The sequence below is a fragment of the Chiloscyllium plagiosum genome, unplaced genomic scaffold, assembly GCF_037043375.1.
Source record: "Chiloscyllium plagiosum isolate Xiang-an unplaced genomic scaffold, Cpla_swu_hap1 HiC_scaffold_14, whole genome shotgun sequence".
NCBI classification, from domain to species: Eukaryota; Metazoa; Chordata; class Chondrichthyes; order Orectolobiformes; family Hemiscylliidae; genus Chiloscyllium; species Chiloscyllium plagiosum.
Window position 1 is genome coordinate 29234328 of NW_028270152.1, and position 18295 is coordinate 29252622.

At 40.3% G+C, this 18295-nt stretch overlaps 1 protein-coding gene across 2 annotated transcripts in view; it reads left to right on the plus strand.

Moving 5' to 3' along the window:
• atg7 (ATG7 autophagy related 7 homolog (S. cerevisiae)) overlaps positions 1-18295 on the plus strand; it is a 141065-nt gene that overhangs the window by 45491 nt on the left and 77279 nt on the right. For both annotated transcript variants that reach the window (XM_087994249.1, XM_043707933.2), the window contains exons 12-15: positions 5412-5606; positions 8783-8983; positions 9588-9703; positions 10519-10594. In XM_087994249.1, coding sequence (XP_087850375.1) covers positions 5412-5606; positions 8783-8983; positions 9588-9703; positions 10519-10594 — 588 coding nt within the window. The remainder of the gene's footprint in view (positions 1-5411; positions 5607-8782; positions 8984-9587; positions 9704-10518; positions 10595-18295) is intronic.

Below are 18295 nucleotides of genomic sequence, written 5' to 3' on the forward strand. Positions count from 1 at the left end.
AGGGATGCACTGCAGGTTTGACTCAGCAGCTATATGAAGTTAAGATAGATAGATCAGTGAGGCAACCAAGATCCTGTAAACGCTCTGGCTGATCACTGGGCCCCTGGACTGTAAAGTTGAACACTTATTCTTTATTTTTTTAATTTTCTGCTTTAGTGTTCTACGTTTTGGCTTACGTTTTAGAGAGTGATGAATACTATACAACACTTTTCACTGCATTTTGTAACAAACTAAATGTGACAATAAATAAATAGTATTTCCAGCAACCTTTAAGACTGGCAATGTGTGTAAAATATCAAAGCGGGGTGGGTGCTGGTTCCAGTAGAACAGGGCCGTTGTGCCTTTTAAAGGACTCAAATAAGATACATTAAAAGAACATGCAACACACACACAACCAAACCAGATGACTACTAGCTCATGTGTTCTGATATTGGATTGGTACTACTGATCAGTTTATTTAAGATTACAAAAACAACCTTTGCTTCATTTATTCATCTCAAACTTGGAAGTAGCAGATGCAGTGAAGAGGAAGAAGAGATTTTGCAAGCAGTTGTTTGGCAGTAGTGCATTCTTTGAGCCATTTTAATTTGATTTGATTTATTTCTTGACCCAAGTATTTGTTATGAATACAGTGAAAAGTCTTGTTTGGTGTCGGCACTCTCTGCTGCCATTTCAAAACACCGAAAGTAAACAAACCCAAACACACAATATCGAGCCAGAAAAATAAAACACTAAAATTAAAATATGTTAATAAGCAGCAAGGAAATGTATTCTAAAACTAAAATTATTAGTCTTAGAATAAAACATGAGAGCAGAAGTAGGTTTCGACCCATCTAATCTGCTCCACGATTCAATAATGTCATGGCTAATCTGATGATGCTGAACTCCACTTTACTGGTTTATGCCCATAATCCTTGGTTGCCTCACTGATCTATCTATCTTAACTTTGAATACACTTAAGAACCCAACTTTGACATCTCTCTGTACTAAAGAATCCCACAGATTCACCACTATCAGAAGAAATTCCTCCTCTGTTCTGTTTTAAATAGGTGACCCCTAACTTTGAGATTATGCCTTCTGGACCTTGACTCTTCTGTAAAAGGAAGCAACCACTCCACATCTATCCTGTCAAATCTCCTAAAAATCTTACATGTTTCAATAAGGTCTCCCTCATTCTTTTAAACTCCAATGAATAGAAGTATAACCTATTCAATTTCTTATAAGATCCTAGCCCCTCTGGACTGCATCCTATGCCAGATACAGGACCAAGATTGTTCACAAGATTCACGCTATCATCTAACTATTGTTTGGATAGTTTTACCAAGACCTCACTATTTTCGCACTCCATTTGCTTGGAAACGAAGGCCAACTGTCCAATTACCTTCCCTATTCCCTGTTGAACTTGGATGTCAGCTTTTTGTGAATCATGCACAAAGATCCCCAATTACCTCTCTGCTGTAACTTTTTGCAACCTTTCTCCATTTAATTAATATTCAGCTCTTCTGTTCTTCCTGCTAGACGTACATAATGTCACATTTTCCTACGTATTCTATCACGTTTTGCCCTTTCACTCAACCTGTCTGTATCCCTCTGCAGATTGTTTGTGTCATCCATACCATTTGCCTACCCACTATTTGTTCTGTCATCTACCGACTTCGCAATAGTATATTCAATTCAGTCATCAATATAAATTATAAATAGAATCTCTACAGTGTGGAATCAGACCATTTGGCTCAACATGTCCGCACCGATCATCCGAGTATCCCATTCAGACCCATTCCCCTACTGTTACTTTACATTTCCTCTGACTAAAGCACCTAACCTATACATTGGCAATTTAGCATGGCCAATTCACCTAACCAGCACATCTTTAGAATGTTGGAGGAAACCGGAGTACCCAGAGTACGCAGACACAAGGAGAACATGCAAACTCCAGACAGACAGTCACCCGAGGCTGGAATTGAACCTGGGTCCCTGGTGCAGTGAGGCAGCAGTGCTAACCACTGAACCACTGTGTCACAAATAATTGTGGCCTTAGCACAGATCCCTGTGGCGCTCTACTAGTTGCATGTTGCCACCCTGAAAATGCCCCATATAAGTCAACAGTCTTTCTCTCATTAGTTAGCTAATCCTCTATCCATGCTAATATACTACCTCCAACACCCTGGGCTCTTAATAAGTGACCAGGAGAAAGTGAGGACTGCAGATGATGGAGATCAGAGTCGAAAAGTGTGGCGCTAGAAAAGCACAGCAGGTCAGGCGGCATCCGAGGAGCAGGAGACTCGACGTTTTGGGCATAAGCCCTTCTTCAGGAATGTGAGAGTCATTCCTGATGAAGGGCTTATGCCCGAAATGTCAATTCTCCTACACCTCGGATGCTGCCTGACCTGCTGTGATTTTCTAGCGCCACACTTTTTGACTTAAGTGGCCTTATCTAATATCTTTTTGGAAATTCAAGTATGTTACACCTACAGGTTCCACTCTAACTATCCTGCCTGTTACTTCCTCAAAGAACTTGAATGAATTTGTCAAGAATGACTTTCTCTTTATGAAGCTATGCTGACTTTGCTTGATTATATTGTACACTTCTAAATGCTCTACCATCAGATCATTGTAAATTACTATGTAATTTTCCAGTGTTATGCTAACTGACCTATAATTGCTGTTTTTTTTTATTTGTCTCCCTTTTTGAATAAGGTATTACATTTGTACTGGGATTTTTTTTGCTGTGAGTCATAAATTATATTTTTACATATCTATTATTGTTTCTCAACTGTCTTCTGCTAAACGCCTTTCCCAGTCCACTCTAGCTCATTCTCTGCTCTAATTGCTATGTAACTATTCTTATTTAAGTTTAGCATTGTTTCTGACCCAAGTTACCAAAATAAGAACACAATTTACGTTTCTTTTCCACTGAATACATTACTATACCCACACCCATTATTACTTGCTCAATTTGAGAAACTTGTTGCTGTGAGCATTAAGAAAGTAAGGACCTAACCCTTCCAGCGTTGTTGGTGAGCCTTACCTCTGGTCTGTATTGGCAGATATTGACACTGATGTATTAAAACATAGCTTAAATGTAATTCATTCTCTTTTTATATCTTTATGCTGTATATGCTCAAGTAGTAAAACACAACTGTCTTTTATTTATCTTAATAAGCTGAAAATGCTGTTGACATTATGAAATTGAAAATTTGTTTCAAATATATGTTAAAAATATATATTTTTGCTGGTATTGCTTAAATATATGCAATGCCAAACAGAGGTTGGACCTGTGTTGAATTCTTCCGTACTGGCAAAGTGGTTATGGCCAATATTCTGTAGAGGAATTTGGACTCCTGCTACGATTCAACCAACTTAGTGCAAATTTTGCACCGATATAGAGATGGCATAACAACATAAAGCTAATAACAGTCCAATAATTTCCTGTCTCCTTGGTTAACCACATATTGTTAAATTTTGGTTAGTATTTCACCACTGGCTAGCTGTAGAATCTTGTTTCGGTTCCAAAGTGCACACATCAAGAACTCTGAATGGAATTGAGTGTTTTTTAATGCAGTTGTTTTTTTTGATAATTCTGAATTATGATGTTTACTTCTGAAACAAATACCTAACTGACACTTTTCAGGAAAATAAACAATACTTTCCGGTAATAACACAGAGTCAACTGGAAGTACAAAAGCATTGTGAAATCGGTGTTATTGATTTGCAAAGCACTTGTTTAGTTACCATATGTACTTTATAGTGTTCATTCCTGGTGAGTAAGAATTCCTGCCTTGTGTATCTGTTCTGCATTTCCTATAGCAATCTGACTCTTTTTATAGCACTGGCAGAGAACTCTGCTTTAATGTATTTCTGTATAATGTATTCGTAATGTGTTGATCGTCTGAAAAGAATGAAAAAATATATAAATAGCTTAATTTATTTTGTAACACGCGATCTTCATTTTGTTGCATGCCAATACAGTTTATTACCTGCATTTGACATTTCATTTTGAAAGTAGTGGAATAGCAACTTACAATATTATAACATAGTTGTATCACAGTGTAATGGTTCAAATTGTGTCAAGGTATTAAAGCATTGAACTGCTACAAATTGTTTATGTTACATTGAAACAATGAAGTGATGGATTGATTACGCAAAATTCATACTAAAACTGATGCTTATTTTAAAAGCTGAGTTTAATTTAAAGTTTGTCCATTGTAAGAAAAAGCTTTCACCAGACAACTGGCTTGAGTTGGCATGAAAATTGAAGATGGGAGTTGACCCTGGTTCCTGTTAACTACTAGCTTTTGACAAATCTTTGCTGGATAAGTAGGATGGGAGCGCTTGTATTTTTCAAATACTATTCACAACTGCAGGATGTCCCAAAATGGGGCAATGAGTTGATTTAAAGCATAGTCACTGTTATCTTCTGGCAAATGAGGTGGTGGCGAGATAAGTGATAGCTTAAATTATTTTGAGGTGTGTTGACTTTGAGGTAACTTAGTCAGGGCAAGAGGAGCTCCCTTTAGTTTCTTCAGACTGTAATGCCATGGAATATTTTGTGTCCACCTAAACTGGTAGGTTTGAACAGGTTTGGTTCACAATCTCGTCAAAAGTACAACAATTACCTCAGTATTATACTGATGAGTCAGCCCTAGGGTGGATTTTGATCAACCAACCTTCTGACTGGATGTAAGGGTGTTACTGTCAGGCCTCAATAGTATGTTCTATTTGATAACTGGGCTTAGACGTTAACAATGGCTACTTGCTATGCTGCACTGAAGGCTGTATCCAAAACTATCTCAATCCCCCAATAAATGAATACACTTCTCCACATCGAGGATGTGGTAAAATTTTTTGATTGCAGGAAGAGTAGAGATTTCTCTGAATATTTTAACCAAAATGTGATGAACAGATCATTTCAATTGCTGTTGTGAGATCTTCATTTGATTGCCATGTTTGCCTCCAAAACCGCATCTACACATCAAAATAAATTAATTTGGGTATGTTGAGACTTCCCTGAGCATGTGAATGGTGTTATATAAAAGTGCAATATCTTTCTAATTATTGAAAGTTTTCCACAGTTCACAGGTTTCCCATTCACAATCCTTCCTTCCTGTTGTGACTTTGGTTTTGTCTTCTGTCCATCCTTACTGGTATGAAGTGTTGTATCAAATTTCAAAGTTTCTATTTGTCAATGATGGATTTGTAGATTCTGGAAACAAAGTAGTTTTGTGGAGTTAGTCCCTGGATTTTTTTCCCCCAACTTCAATGTCATTTAATATGTCAATGACATAATTCGCATATATTAACTTCCATGAGCAAAACCAAGGGCAATTTATATTATTATAGATCATAATAATATACAGCTTTTCTGCAATTTGTTGTAAGTGTGTCTCACTGTGGACTATTCATTATTGCAGAAAGTGGAAGGTTTTAACCTAAGCATACCGATGCCAGGTCACCCGGTGAATTTTTCTGCAGTGACGATGCAACAGGCTCAGAAAGATGTTGAACAGCTGGAGAAACTCATTTGCTCACATGATGTCATTTTCCTGCTAATGGACACACGGGAGAGTCGCTGGCTTCCCACAGTCATTGCAGCCAGTCAACGAAAGGTACAATATCATTAGCACCTCAATTTACTACCTGTCAACAGTGGCTCAGTGGCTAAATTCTGTTGATGTAGAAAGAATTGGTGACGAAAAACTGGAAGTAAATCCTTTAGTTTAGGATATATTTCCCCTTTTTGAGTGACCAGTTTTCTTCTCACTTACAAGTTTAAAAATGGAAAAATATATACACCGGATAACAAAAATGCCACACACTTGAACCATGTTTTTACTGTTCCATTTGTCCTGAAGTTAATGATCTGGGGCATGGTACCACAGTTTTGCCTTGCTTATTCGAAGACTCCATTTTCCATGTTTAAATCAAAGTGTTTTGTATTGTCAGGCTGATCAACTACAGGGATGGTATCAAGGCCAATGTTTATTCCATTTACTTTTGAACAATGACTTTGCAAAGGTCTTGGGAGTAACAGTGCTCCTGTGTCTTTGCTGGTGTTGCCCTCAGTGGGAAGCAGCTGCTATCAAAGTAACCCTGATGAGTTGCTATAGTGGATTTAGTGCATTTTGGAGTTGATATGTACTGCTCCCATTGTGCTCCAACTATTCAGAGAATGGATAATGACTGCAGGAGACAGGGACACTGACCAATTGAACTATCCTGGATGGTGTCAAACCTCTAGCTGTTGCTGCAGTACCCATCCAGGCAAGTGGAGAGCATTCCATTACTCCCCTGACTTGAACTGATAAGATCTTGGGTTGGAAAATAAGACACTCATCCCAGCCTCTGTCCTGCTATTGATGTGGCTAGTCCAGATCCGGTTGAGGTCTCGTTAGTGGTGAGCTGAAAGTTGTTGATGATAATGAGGGACTTTGTGCTGTTGGTAATGCTTTTGAGTAAGGGCAGAAAGTGAGGACTGCAGATGCTGAAGATCAGAGTCGAGAGCGTGGTGCTGGAAAAGCACAGCAGGTCAGGCAGCATTCAAGCAGCAGGAGAATCTATGTTTCGCCTCCTCCACATCTGTTCCCAGGATGACCAATTCCACCTTAGAAAATCCCACATAGCCTCCTCCTTCCAACGTCGCAATTTCCCTTCCCACATGGTTGACAATGTCCTCCAGCGCAACTCCTCCACCTTCCCACACCACTGACCTTGAACCCACCCTTCCCAGTTCAACTTGGACAGAAACCCCGGTCCTCACTTTCTGCTCCGCCAACCTCCGCATGCAACGCGTCATCCTCCGTCATTTCTGCCACCTCCAACCAGACCCCACCACCAGAGATATATTTCCCTCCCCACTCCTATCAGCCTTCCAGAGAGACCATTGCCTCCGCAACACCCTTGTAAAAACAATGACTGCAGATGCTGGAAACCAGATTCTGGATTTGTGGTGCTGGAAGAGCACAGCAGTTCAGGCAGCATCCAAGGAGCTTCGAAATCGACGTTTCGGGCAAAAGTTCCTGATGAAGGGCTTTTGCCCGAAACGTCGATTTTGAAGCTCCTTGGATGCTGCCTGAACTGCTGTGCTCTTCCAGCACCACTAATCCCGAATCCGCAACTCCCTTGTTAGGTCCATGTCCCCCACCAGCCCACATCCCACTCCTGGCACCTTTGCCTGCCACTGCAGCAAGTGCAAAACCTGTGCCCACACCACTCCCCTCACCTCTGTCCAAGGCTCCAAAGAATTGTTTCACATTTGACAGAAATTTGCCTGTACCTCCACCAATGTCATCTACTGTATCCATTGTACCTGATGTGGTTCCCCCCTACGTCAGGCAGACTGGGCACCTTCTTGCGGATCGTTTCAGGGAACATCTCTGGGACACCCGCACCTACGAGCCCCACTGCCCCATGGCTGGACACTTCAACTCCCCCTCCCACTCTGTCAAGGACATGCAGGCCCTGGGCCACCTCCACCACCAAACCATTACCACCGGACGCCTGGTGGAGGAATGCCTCATATTTCACCTTGGGACCCTGCAACCACACGGGTAAAATGTGGATTTCAACAGCTTCCTCATTTCCCCACCAGCGACATTATCCCAGTCCCAAGCCTCCAACTTGGCACCGCCCTCCTGACCTGTCTATGACCGTTCCCATCTAAGCACTCCAACACCCCCCACCCCCTCTCCCCACCGACCTATAACCTTTTCCCTCACTTTCATCTACCTATCACTTTCCCAGCTACCTCTTCTCTTCTCTCCCGCACCCCACCACCACTATCCTCTTCCCATGTATCTCTCAGCTTCCCTGGCCCAAAAGCCTGATTCCCGATGGAGGGCTTATGCCTGAAACATCGATTCTTCTGCTCCTCGGATGCTGCCTGACCTGCTGTGCTTTTCCAGCACCACACTCTCGACTTACGAGTAAGGGCATGTGACAGTTACGTTGCATGAATGTTATGTGTGCCATTGCTAATTCGATTGTTAACATTATACCCATTATTCATCTTGTGGGAATTCACCTTTCCTATGAATAGATAAAGCATTCCTACTATCAACAACAAAAAAAATTGCCAGCATGCACATAGACAGACTGTGTTTTTAATAGGTAAGGATTGAGAAAAAGATTAAATTTGAGAAATATGAAGAAGGAAGTGCAAGCGAAACTTTGAGCTGAGAGTAATGCAGCTGTAGAATTCCTTTCCATTATTAGTGGTTGTAGCATAATGCACATCATTCAAGATTAGATTGGATATCTGAATTTTAAAATATGGTTGAGAGGTATTGGGCTAGGGTAAACAAATCTGATCAGGACTGTTAACGCATGCAAACCAACACACATAGCAGTGAATTGAGGGGTGCGTAGGTTAAGTTACTATATTTTACATTAGGATTAAACCTCGGCACAACATCGTGGGCCAAAGGGCCTGTTCTGTGCTGTAATTTTCTATGTCCTATGTTCTATTGACATCTATCTATGTTCTATCCATTTGTTTGCACTTCATGTAAAACTATTGGAGCATATTTAAAAAATTCATAATACTCTTACAGATGTTTGGAAAATAAGAGTGTAGATAGGATTTTGGCAGTAAAGATGGTGCTCTCACCATAATCACCCATGTGCTAAAATTGAAATCCACTTCATAAAACTTTCAAAAACATAGTATGTGTCTTATTTTGATAAAACTCCATCTGGACAAAGAAATAACAGAATAGGGATTTATTATTTTAAAATGAAAATACAGTTAAACATGAATGTAAATTACGTATTTTTTTGCCTGCAGTTAGTTATTAATGCAGCATTGGGTTTTGATACTTTTGTCGTGATGAGACATGGCTTGAAAAGGCCAAAGCAGGAATCCGGCGAACCAGCTCTCGTTGCTGCCACCGTCAATTCTTCCTTGGCAGGCTCGTCACTCTTTTCAAACATTCCTGGCCACAAATTAGGCTGCTACTTCTGTAATGACGTCGTCGCACCTGGAGATGTAAGTTGCATATGTGAAAAATAGCTTCTGCTATAGTTCAATGATATTTTCTCTTGACATCTACCCACTCCATTCACTTTTTTAACCAACAAAGCCTCACATAGCACTTAAGACATCATATTGAGTTCAGATTAGTTCAGAAAAATGAGAATTTGGAAGCTAAGTTTCTGCTGTTCGGGAGATGTTATTCTGTGACCTGTTGATCTGGTCAGGGAACTTCTTTTTTGTTTTACGAAAATAACTTGGCATTAATGTCACTGTATTTTACAGTGCACAGAAAAAAGCAAGGTGCAAGTTTCTGCCTGAATCCAGGTATAATATTTCTGAACTTTGGCAGATCCATGGAAGAAGTTCTGAGAGTTCCCAAGAAAGAAAACAGATTAGTGCTGATGCTCAGTCATCTTTTGACATTTTCTAGGTATCAGGTTCAGCTGTAAACTTTCTGCCCTCTGGAGAATGATGCATGCAGCACAGGGCTCAATGAAAGGGCATTTTGTTTTCCAACTATAGTGTAAAGATAAAAATCTTGATATTCTTCTAAACTGATGGTAATTTTTAACAAACAAGTGTCATGATGGGAATAATTTACTGCCTTTTCTGTCAGTCAACCAGAGACCGTACTCTAGACCAGCAGTGCACTGTGAGTCGGCCTGGTCTGGCCATGATCGCTGGAGCGCTTGCCGTGGAATTAATGGTTTCTATACTGCAACATGTTGAAGGGTAAGCTAAAGGATTTGTATGTAATTGCCCTTCTAATTAAGTGCCTCTGTAATTGACAAGCTGGGAATGTAGATCTTGAAATGTTTGCTTTTGTTAAATGTTTGCAGAAGTCTGCAATTTCTGACTAGTTATATCTGTTCCCTCTACTGGAGTAGTTTTAAAATGTGAATGTTGAAATACAGAGGACATAATTAAAATGTGTGATTACAGCTTGCTACAGTTAGATGCTACTGATGCCCCCAGGTAGCTTTCTAACACCGTCTTACTAGTAGATTTGCTGTGGATTATTTTGTTCAGCTTTTATAAACTTAATTAATGTTGCTGTCTGTATCCTTTAATGTTTCTCTTTTCAAATAGTCAAAACTGGGGTTTGTGCCAAAGAACCATTTTCTAAAAATCACTTCTTTTGATAAATATCCTACATTTGTGTTTTTGCTGTCTTCTCACTGACCAATGCAAGCAATCCATCACAATCTACTTAATTGTAATCCTTCATAATCTTGGAGACCAAAGTGAGGTCACTGCTTAACCATCTCCATTCCACTAATAACATTTATACCACCTTTTAATGACTGATGTAACTGTACATCAAGATTTCTCTGCTTCCCAGCATTGAGAGCATCTTCCCCCTCCTACTTTTCCATCCTAAAGAATAATTTCTCTAAGGTTGAATTTGTTTGCTATGTTTGAAGTTATCATATAGTTTCCACTAGATTTCTGTGTGATTTCTGGTGTCAGACCAATTAGATTTGATACTTGTTAACTTTTCGTTTTCAATTTAAGAAATTTGACAGCACCATTTGTTGGCTTTATAGTGGGTATGCAGTCGCCAGCAGCAGCGATGACCGGCTCAATGAGCCTCCGACATCTCTAGGACTTGTCCCTCATCAGGTGGGTAACCTCTTACCTATGCCTCGAGCGCAGTGTATTAGGGACAGATCTCTTATGACATCTTTTTCAATTATGCCTTTTTTTTTGTGGAAGTTTATTGTGACTTGTTTTTAAGAACCACTTTCCTTTATCAGAGTTAGTCTTGTGATAAAAGTTGTCAAGTATAGCTTTATTGCTGAATAAGATGAAGTGCACTTCGTTAATAAGAACAGGAGTAGATCATGCAGTTGCTTGAGTATGTTCTGCCATTCAGTGGCGTCATGACTGAACTGCATCTCAATTCCACATACCCATCTTTGATCCATATCCATTGCTACCCATTCGAAATGAAAATATGCAAGTGTCAGTCTTGTTAATTTCACTTGGCCCAGCCATGATAACTTTGAAGATTCTGTCCTCTTATTTTAGATCCCCCACCAAATTAAGTACCTAACCTGTTGTCTTAATGTCACTCTTGAAGCTTGTTGAATGCACGCTGTGATTCCAAAACCGAACAAAGTGCTTCAGATAAATGAATTCATCTAAGTGCTTAATATATATGATAAAAAAACTCAAGCCCCCATCCAAGGAGCACAGTCTGTCATTCCTACTCTCTGTCATCTTCCCAACTGATCATCAACCCATCCCAATGGTACCACCATGTGCTTATTTTTTTAATCTTGTGGAATCTTATCAAATGGACTTCCAAAAGACATTAAGACACCATCAATAAATACCCCTGCACTGAGCTGATTTACGATATCATCAAAAGTTTCAATCAAGACAATCAAAAATGCCTTCCTTTCACATTTCATGCTCTTTGATCAAATTTTACTTCACTGACTCGCAGAATAATTACAACACAGAAGGAGGCCATTTGGCCCACTACATCTGTGGATAACTCTCAAACTCTATCCCTGGTAGTAATTCCAGTAACTGCCCCACGTCTGATGTCAAACTGATAGATCTGCAATGAACATGAGTAGAGTTGCACTTTGGTAGTGTTCCAAGCTTTTAAGTTTCTTGTTTTTGGAGGTAGTTCTTCAATCTTTTTTGCGTGTAAAAACAAACTTGACCTCATCTTTGTCGGAAACTGTGGTGCTGGAAAAGAAAAGCACAGCCGAGTTGATTATTGACCTCATCTTCTTCAATCTGCCTGCTGCACATGCATCTGTCCCTGATAGATTGGTAAGAATGAGAAATGGAGGCCTGTCTTCACATTGATACCCTCCACTAGTGTTGTGTGGCATGATATCTGGGCTAAATTGGATAGATTTCAGGCAGGTCTATCAACTCATGACTGGGCATTCATGAGGTGCAGTGGCCCAGCAGTGGAATTTTATTCAAACACAATCTGCAACCTGTTGGCCTGTTTTTTTCCCCCCACTTTACCATGACCATCAAACCAGGGAGTCAATTTTGATTTAGTGAAGTCGTCAAGTGGGCATGCAAGGAGCAGCACCACACACATCTAAAAATGAGGGTCAATCCTGATGAAGCTAGAAAACAAGACTGCTTGCATTTCAATAGCAAAAACAGCAAGAAATAGACAGGGCTAAGTGATCCACAACCAATAGATCAGATCTAAGCTCTGCAGTCCTGCCACAACCAGTCATGAATGATCGTGGACTTTGAAACAAGTTACTGGCAGAGAAGGCTCCACAAATACCCATCCTCGATGATGGGAGAGCCCAGATGAAGCATTTTCAAGAGTCTTCAGCCAGAACTGCTGAGTGGATGATCCATCTTGGCTTCCTCCAGAGGTTCCCAGCATTGTCTGAAGCTAATTTATTTTGCTCCATGTTATTTCAAAAAAATAGCTGGATACACTAGATACTGCAAAGGCTAGAGACCTTGTCAACATTCTTGTATTAGCGCAGGCTGCATGCTAACCAAGCTGTTCTAGAACAGTTAAAATATTGGTATCTACCGTATGAAACATTGCTGGGGATGCTCTATACACAAAAAAACTGAGTCAATTCAGCCGAGCCTATTACTGCCTCATCATCAAGGTGATGGAAGAGGTCATCAACAATATTATCAGGCAGCATTTGCTCAGCAATATCCTGTTCACTGTTGCTTAGTTTGCATTTGACTAACGTCATTTAGCTCCTTACCTCATTAAAGCATAGTTAAAACATGGATTAAAAAAAGACTGAATTCTGGAAGTGAGGTGAGAGTGACTGTCTTGACATCAAAGCTGCACTTGAAGACGTGTGGCTTCAAGGAACCCAAGTACAACTGGAATCAATGGAAATCAAGTTGGAGTCATACCTGGCACGAAGGAAGATGGTTACGGATGTTCAAGATCACTTATCTCAACTCCAGGACATCTCCGCAGGAGTTCCTTGCAAACATCTTGAGATGTTTCTTTAATAACCTTCCATCAGAAGTGGGGATGTTCGTTGATGATTTTACAATGTTATGAGTCCCCAGATACTGAAACAACTTGTAATTTGCCACTCGTCTTGCTACATTTGGATGTGTTTACCCCACAAGTGCCAGGCAGTTACAGACTCCAACATGAAAGAATCTAACCATCAAAAGGCATTTCTATCACTGAGTCCCTCACTGTCGATATCTTGGGGGTTACCAGTGACCAGAAACTGAATTGAACTAGCTATATAAATATTTGTGGCTACAAAAGCATATCAAAGCTAGGCATCCTGCAGCAAGTAACTTACCTTCTGATTCTCCAAAGTCAGTCCACCATTTACGAGGCGCAAGTTAGGAGTGAGCTTCAGCAGCACTCGAGAAATGTAGCACCATTCAGAACAAAGCAACCAGATTGATTGGCAGCATATCCACAAAAGTTCATTCCCTTCTTTGGGAGTGCTCAGTAGCAGCAGTGTGCATTATCCACAAGATGCACTGCAGAAATTCACCAAGGTTCCTTAGACAGCACCTTCCAAACACACTACACATCCAGAAGGATACAAGCAGCAGATACATGGGAGCATCACCATGAACAGCAGATACATAAGAACATTAGCATGCGCAAATTCCCCTCCAAGTCACTCACCATCCTCGGAAATATATTGCAGTTTCTTCAATTTTCCTGGGTCAGAATCCTGGAACCCCCCTCCTTAAGGGCACTGAGGACAGAAACACATGGACTGCAGCAGTTCAGGAAGGCAGCTCATCACCAATGTCTCAAAGGAAACCAGAGATAAATGATAGATGCTGGTCCAGCCAGTGAAGCCCAGATTGCCGAAATGAACAACAAATAAATAACTAAATCCCTTCCAGGTGTTTTATGTATTGAAAAGAAAGCTTTAATACTTTATTTTTCATGCTGGGGCAGCCATTCCTCTTTAGTTCCCAGATGTTTTACAGGTTTTTCAAAGCTAGATCGGTGTTACAGCGGACATTTACCATGGTGATGCTATCGATGTTTGTGGAGAAGTGCACTTTCTAGGTAGTGATTTCATTATGGTTCTCAAAGTATATTATTTGGCTTGTATTCCTGGCAGTGCTGGTTGAATGCCAAATAATGTCATTGAAAATATCCTATACTTATTAAATATAAGAATTGGAAGAGATTAAAGAGCAGGTAGAAATTCTTAAAAAGTGAGAAAAGACAAGCATATTGGAGTGTTTTAAATAGTGAGCATCCCGTTTTGATTATATTTTTTATCCTTCAGCTCTCCAATGGTTTTTCCATGTACTGAACCATTGTGGCCATGAGGTGTGCTGAGTAGGTAGGCAACATACATTGATAGGCGATGGCTGAGTGGTATTATTGGTGCAGTGTTAATCCAGAGAGCCAGGTAATGTTCTGGAAGCCTAGATTCAAATCCTGCCATGGCAGATGGTGGAATTTAAATTCAATAAAAATCTGGAGTCTAATGATGACTATGAATCCAATGCTGATTGTCAGAAACACCCATCTGATTGACTCTTAACTGCCTTCTGGGCACTTAGGGATATGCAATAAATGCCAGCTCACCCAGCGACATCCTCATCCTGTGAATACATTTTTTAAAATTACAAACTAATATCACAAACTGCATTGCAGTCTTATGAGGTGATTTCAACTTTCTCTCTTATAGGAAGCAATTTTCTGCCACTGTGTTCCCATGGTAACCTGGTTGAAGTCAGAAACACTTCATATGTATAATTATGGGCACCTCACCAACTGCTGTTATTCTGGGCCACAGTGAGTTAGTCATTGGACTTGATGCATTAAATATTACTGCATAGAAGTTCTCAAGCTACATCTGATCAGAGCTAAAAGTCGAGGAAGAAAAACCTACATTCGGGGATAAATAGTATTAACCTGCATTTTTCAGGTGACACTCTTGATAAAAGACTGCTCGATTCCTTTTGCTTATTTTCTCTTGGTTGAGTGTTTAATTCTCTTGGCAGTAATTAGTGTTATTTTATTGTTGAATAGGTGATTGTAATAGTTCGTGTTCAGCTCTGGTATGATACTTGAAAATCGTATTTTAAAAAAAAGCAGGATTGGGTTTGATGGCAGTGACATCTCAGGACTCTAGGTGGTGCCATAAGAAAATTGATATATTTGGTTAAGCAAGATTTAATTAGCAGTCAGTATGCCCTAAAGAAAGTGAAATGATCAGTACAGTCATTGTAAATTGAAAACTGATTTTTGAGCTAAAGTTATGCTCCACTGTCATTACTGAGGTGAATACAAAATTGGAATTAGACTGTGGGGAACATACATCTTACACTGCCCCACCAGAATATAGCTCTGCACATGCCTACTTATGAGATTTCACTTGCAGCTATTTCTCTCTGGACAGATAGGTGGCAGATTTAGTTCAAAGTCTGACGAAAAATGATGCAATACTTTTTGGAAGTAAGTATAAGATAAATAAATGGTCAGATATTAATTGGTGTGGAATCCAGAAGGAACTTGATGCACACGTTTAGTGGCCGCATTGCAGATACCCTAATTATAATCTTCCCAAATGCTCCCAATTCATAAACTTTCCATTTAATTTAGAAAATTTCACTTTTTTTTTCTCATGTATCTTAAATAGTGAAATTTTAGGTAAGTTGCCCAATATATTTGGGAAATTAATAGCTAGCCTATACTTAAGCATTTGTAATTAAGCTGATCAGAAAGCAAGTTTGGATTTTTGAAAGGTAAATCATGTTTGATGAAATGTTTGAATTTTTGAAACAATAACAAAATTAATGGACAGACCATAAGGTACAGAAGCAGAATTACTTCACTCAGCCCATTGAGTCTGCTCTGCCATTCAGTCATGGCTGAACTTTCTCAACTCCATTTTCCTGCCTTCTCCCCATAACCCTTTTTTCCCCCTTTACTAATCAAGAACCTACCTATCTCTATCTTAAATACATCCAATGATTTGGCTCCCATAGCCTTCTGAGGCAATTAGTTCCACAGATTACCATCTTATGGCTGAAGAAATTCCTCCACATTTCCAATCTAAAGGGTCATCCTTTCATTTTGAGGCTATAACCCAGGATCATAGTCTCTCCTATGAGTGGAAACGTCCGCTCTGTCCAGGCCTCTCGTATTCTGTAAGCTTCAATGTGATCCCCTCAACCTTCTAAACTCTATCGAATACAGACCCAGAGACTTCACTCACTTCTCATATAACAAGATCTTCATCCAGCACATCCTTTATTAGATACAGAGCCCAAGATTGCTCACAGGAGAATCTCTATGGGTGTTATTTATGTAAATTTCCAAAAAGCACATCAAACGTCCTCATAAGATTTCTTTGAAGCTTATGGAGTAGAAGGTTGTCTTGACCAGGTTAGGAAATGGGTTGAGCAGCAGAGGACAGTAAGTACCAATTTTGGACACGTACTATAATGGTCAGAGTGTGAGTATTTGGTGTGCCTCATGGATCTGTCCTGGGGCCTTGACTGTTCGCAGTAATTATTGCTAAGTTAAATGATGAAATAGAAAGCTACAAACCCAAATTTGCGAATTGGTTGGATTTTAAGGAAGTATACAATTGCAACAAGATATAGAAAAATTATTTTGAGTACATCATTGAAATGTCACAAACAGGTACAGAAAATAATCAGAAGACTAAAGGAGCCCTAGTAGTTTTCCCTAAAGGACTGATTGCAGAGGGCAGAAGTCATACTTGAGCTATTTAAGATCCTGGTAAGGCTACACTTGGAGTCCTGTGAGCAGTTTGTAGGAAAGATATATTGGCCTTTAAGGAACTCTGCTTACCTGAATGATTCCCAAACGCTAATGATTATTCCATAAGGAGGAATTAGCCAAAAGATGATGGTATTGCCTGAAATTCAGAATGTGTAATTTGATAAAAGCTTTTAGCATATTAAAAGGAACAGGTAGGCTAGATAGAGTTAAGCGGCTTTTGCTGTTTGAAAAGACACAGACCATGCATTGACCTCTCAGTTTTAGATTTTCAGGAGTGAAGTTAGAAAACACTCCTTCACAAAGATTGATAGCAGTTTGAAACCCTTTTCTGAAAGCATCAATTGATGATGCTGCATCAGTTGTTAGTTCTAAAACTTAATGATAGGTTTTCTTCTGTAGATGTTGTTGAGGAGTATGAGGCAAAGGCAGGTGCAGGTCTTGAAGATTAACCATGATCTCAGTGAATTACAGAACTGGCATGGGCAGCTACTTCTCCTGATCCTATGCTCAAGGGATATTTCTACCATCCTTAGTTTTACATCTGAAGAAAAGGACTACAAAAGCAAAGAACTGCTTTTGAACTTGTTCAGTACCACCAATTGGCTGTTGCTAACAAATTGCAAATCATTTTAGATATTTTAAGACTGAAGGATTAGAAGCAAAACCCTCCGGGGTGGAGAGATAAATGGGAGGGGGGTGGAGCTGGGGAGAATGTAGCTGAGAGTGTGATAGGTGGATGGAGGTGGGGGGGGTAAAGGTGATAGATCGGAGGGGAGGGTGGAGTGGATTGGTGGGAAGGAAGGTGGACAGGTGGGACAGGTCATGGGGGCGGTACTGAACTGGAAAGTTGGAACTGGGATAAGATGGGGGGGGGGTGAGGGGAAATGAGGAAAGTGGTAAAATCTACACTGATGCCATGAGGTTGGAGGGTCCTGAGGCAGTAGCTGAGCGTTCGTCCTCCAGGCGTTGGATGGTAAGGGAGTGGCGATGGAGGAGGCCCAGAACCTGCATGTCCTCGACGGAGTGGGTCCGTAGGCAGGCACTGAGGAAGGAGATGTGACTGTGGTAGCGAGTCTGATTCAGGACATGGCTGAAGAGCTTCAGGGCAGATGCGATGACCTTGGGGGGTGCAGTGAGAGAAAGACTCACTGAGATCTCTGTAGAGAGAGGAGGAGAACCTCTTCAAGGTAGGGTTTGTTTGTTAGGATATGACCATTGGTGAGGGGTTTGCAGTTTTGAAGACAGAATGGGGACTTACAGGTTTATAAATAATGTTGAGGTTACGAAGAGCTGTGACAAATAAATGGAATTGTAGAATATTTAAACCTTAGTAAGAGTCCATTCAGTCCATAATGTCCATGCTGGTCCTCTACTGCTCTGAGAGCCCTATTGCCCTGCCTTTTCCCTCAAAATATCTTCTCTTCAGATAATTGTCTAGTTCCCTTATGAAAGCTACAATGACTTGCCCTATACCACATTCTCTGGCATTCTAGACACCAACCTCTCACTGTAAAAACAATTTTATTCTCTGGATGTTTCTGATCATTATATCTGAAATTTTCTGTTTCTGTGGTGTATTGTTTCCTCTTCCATATGACGCGCAA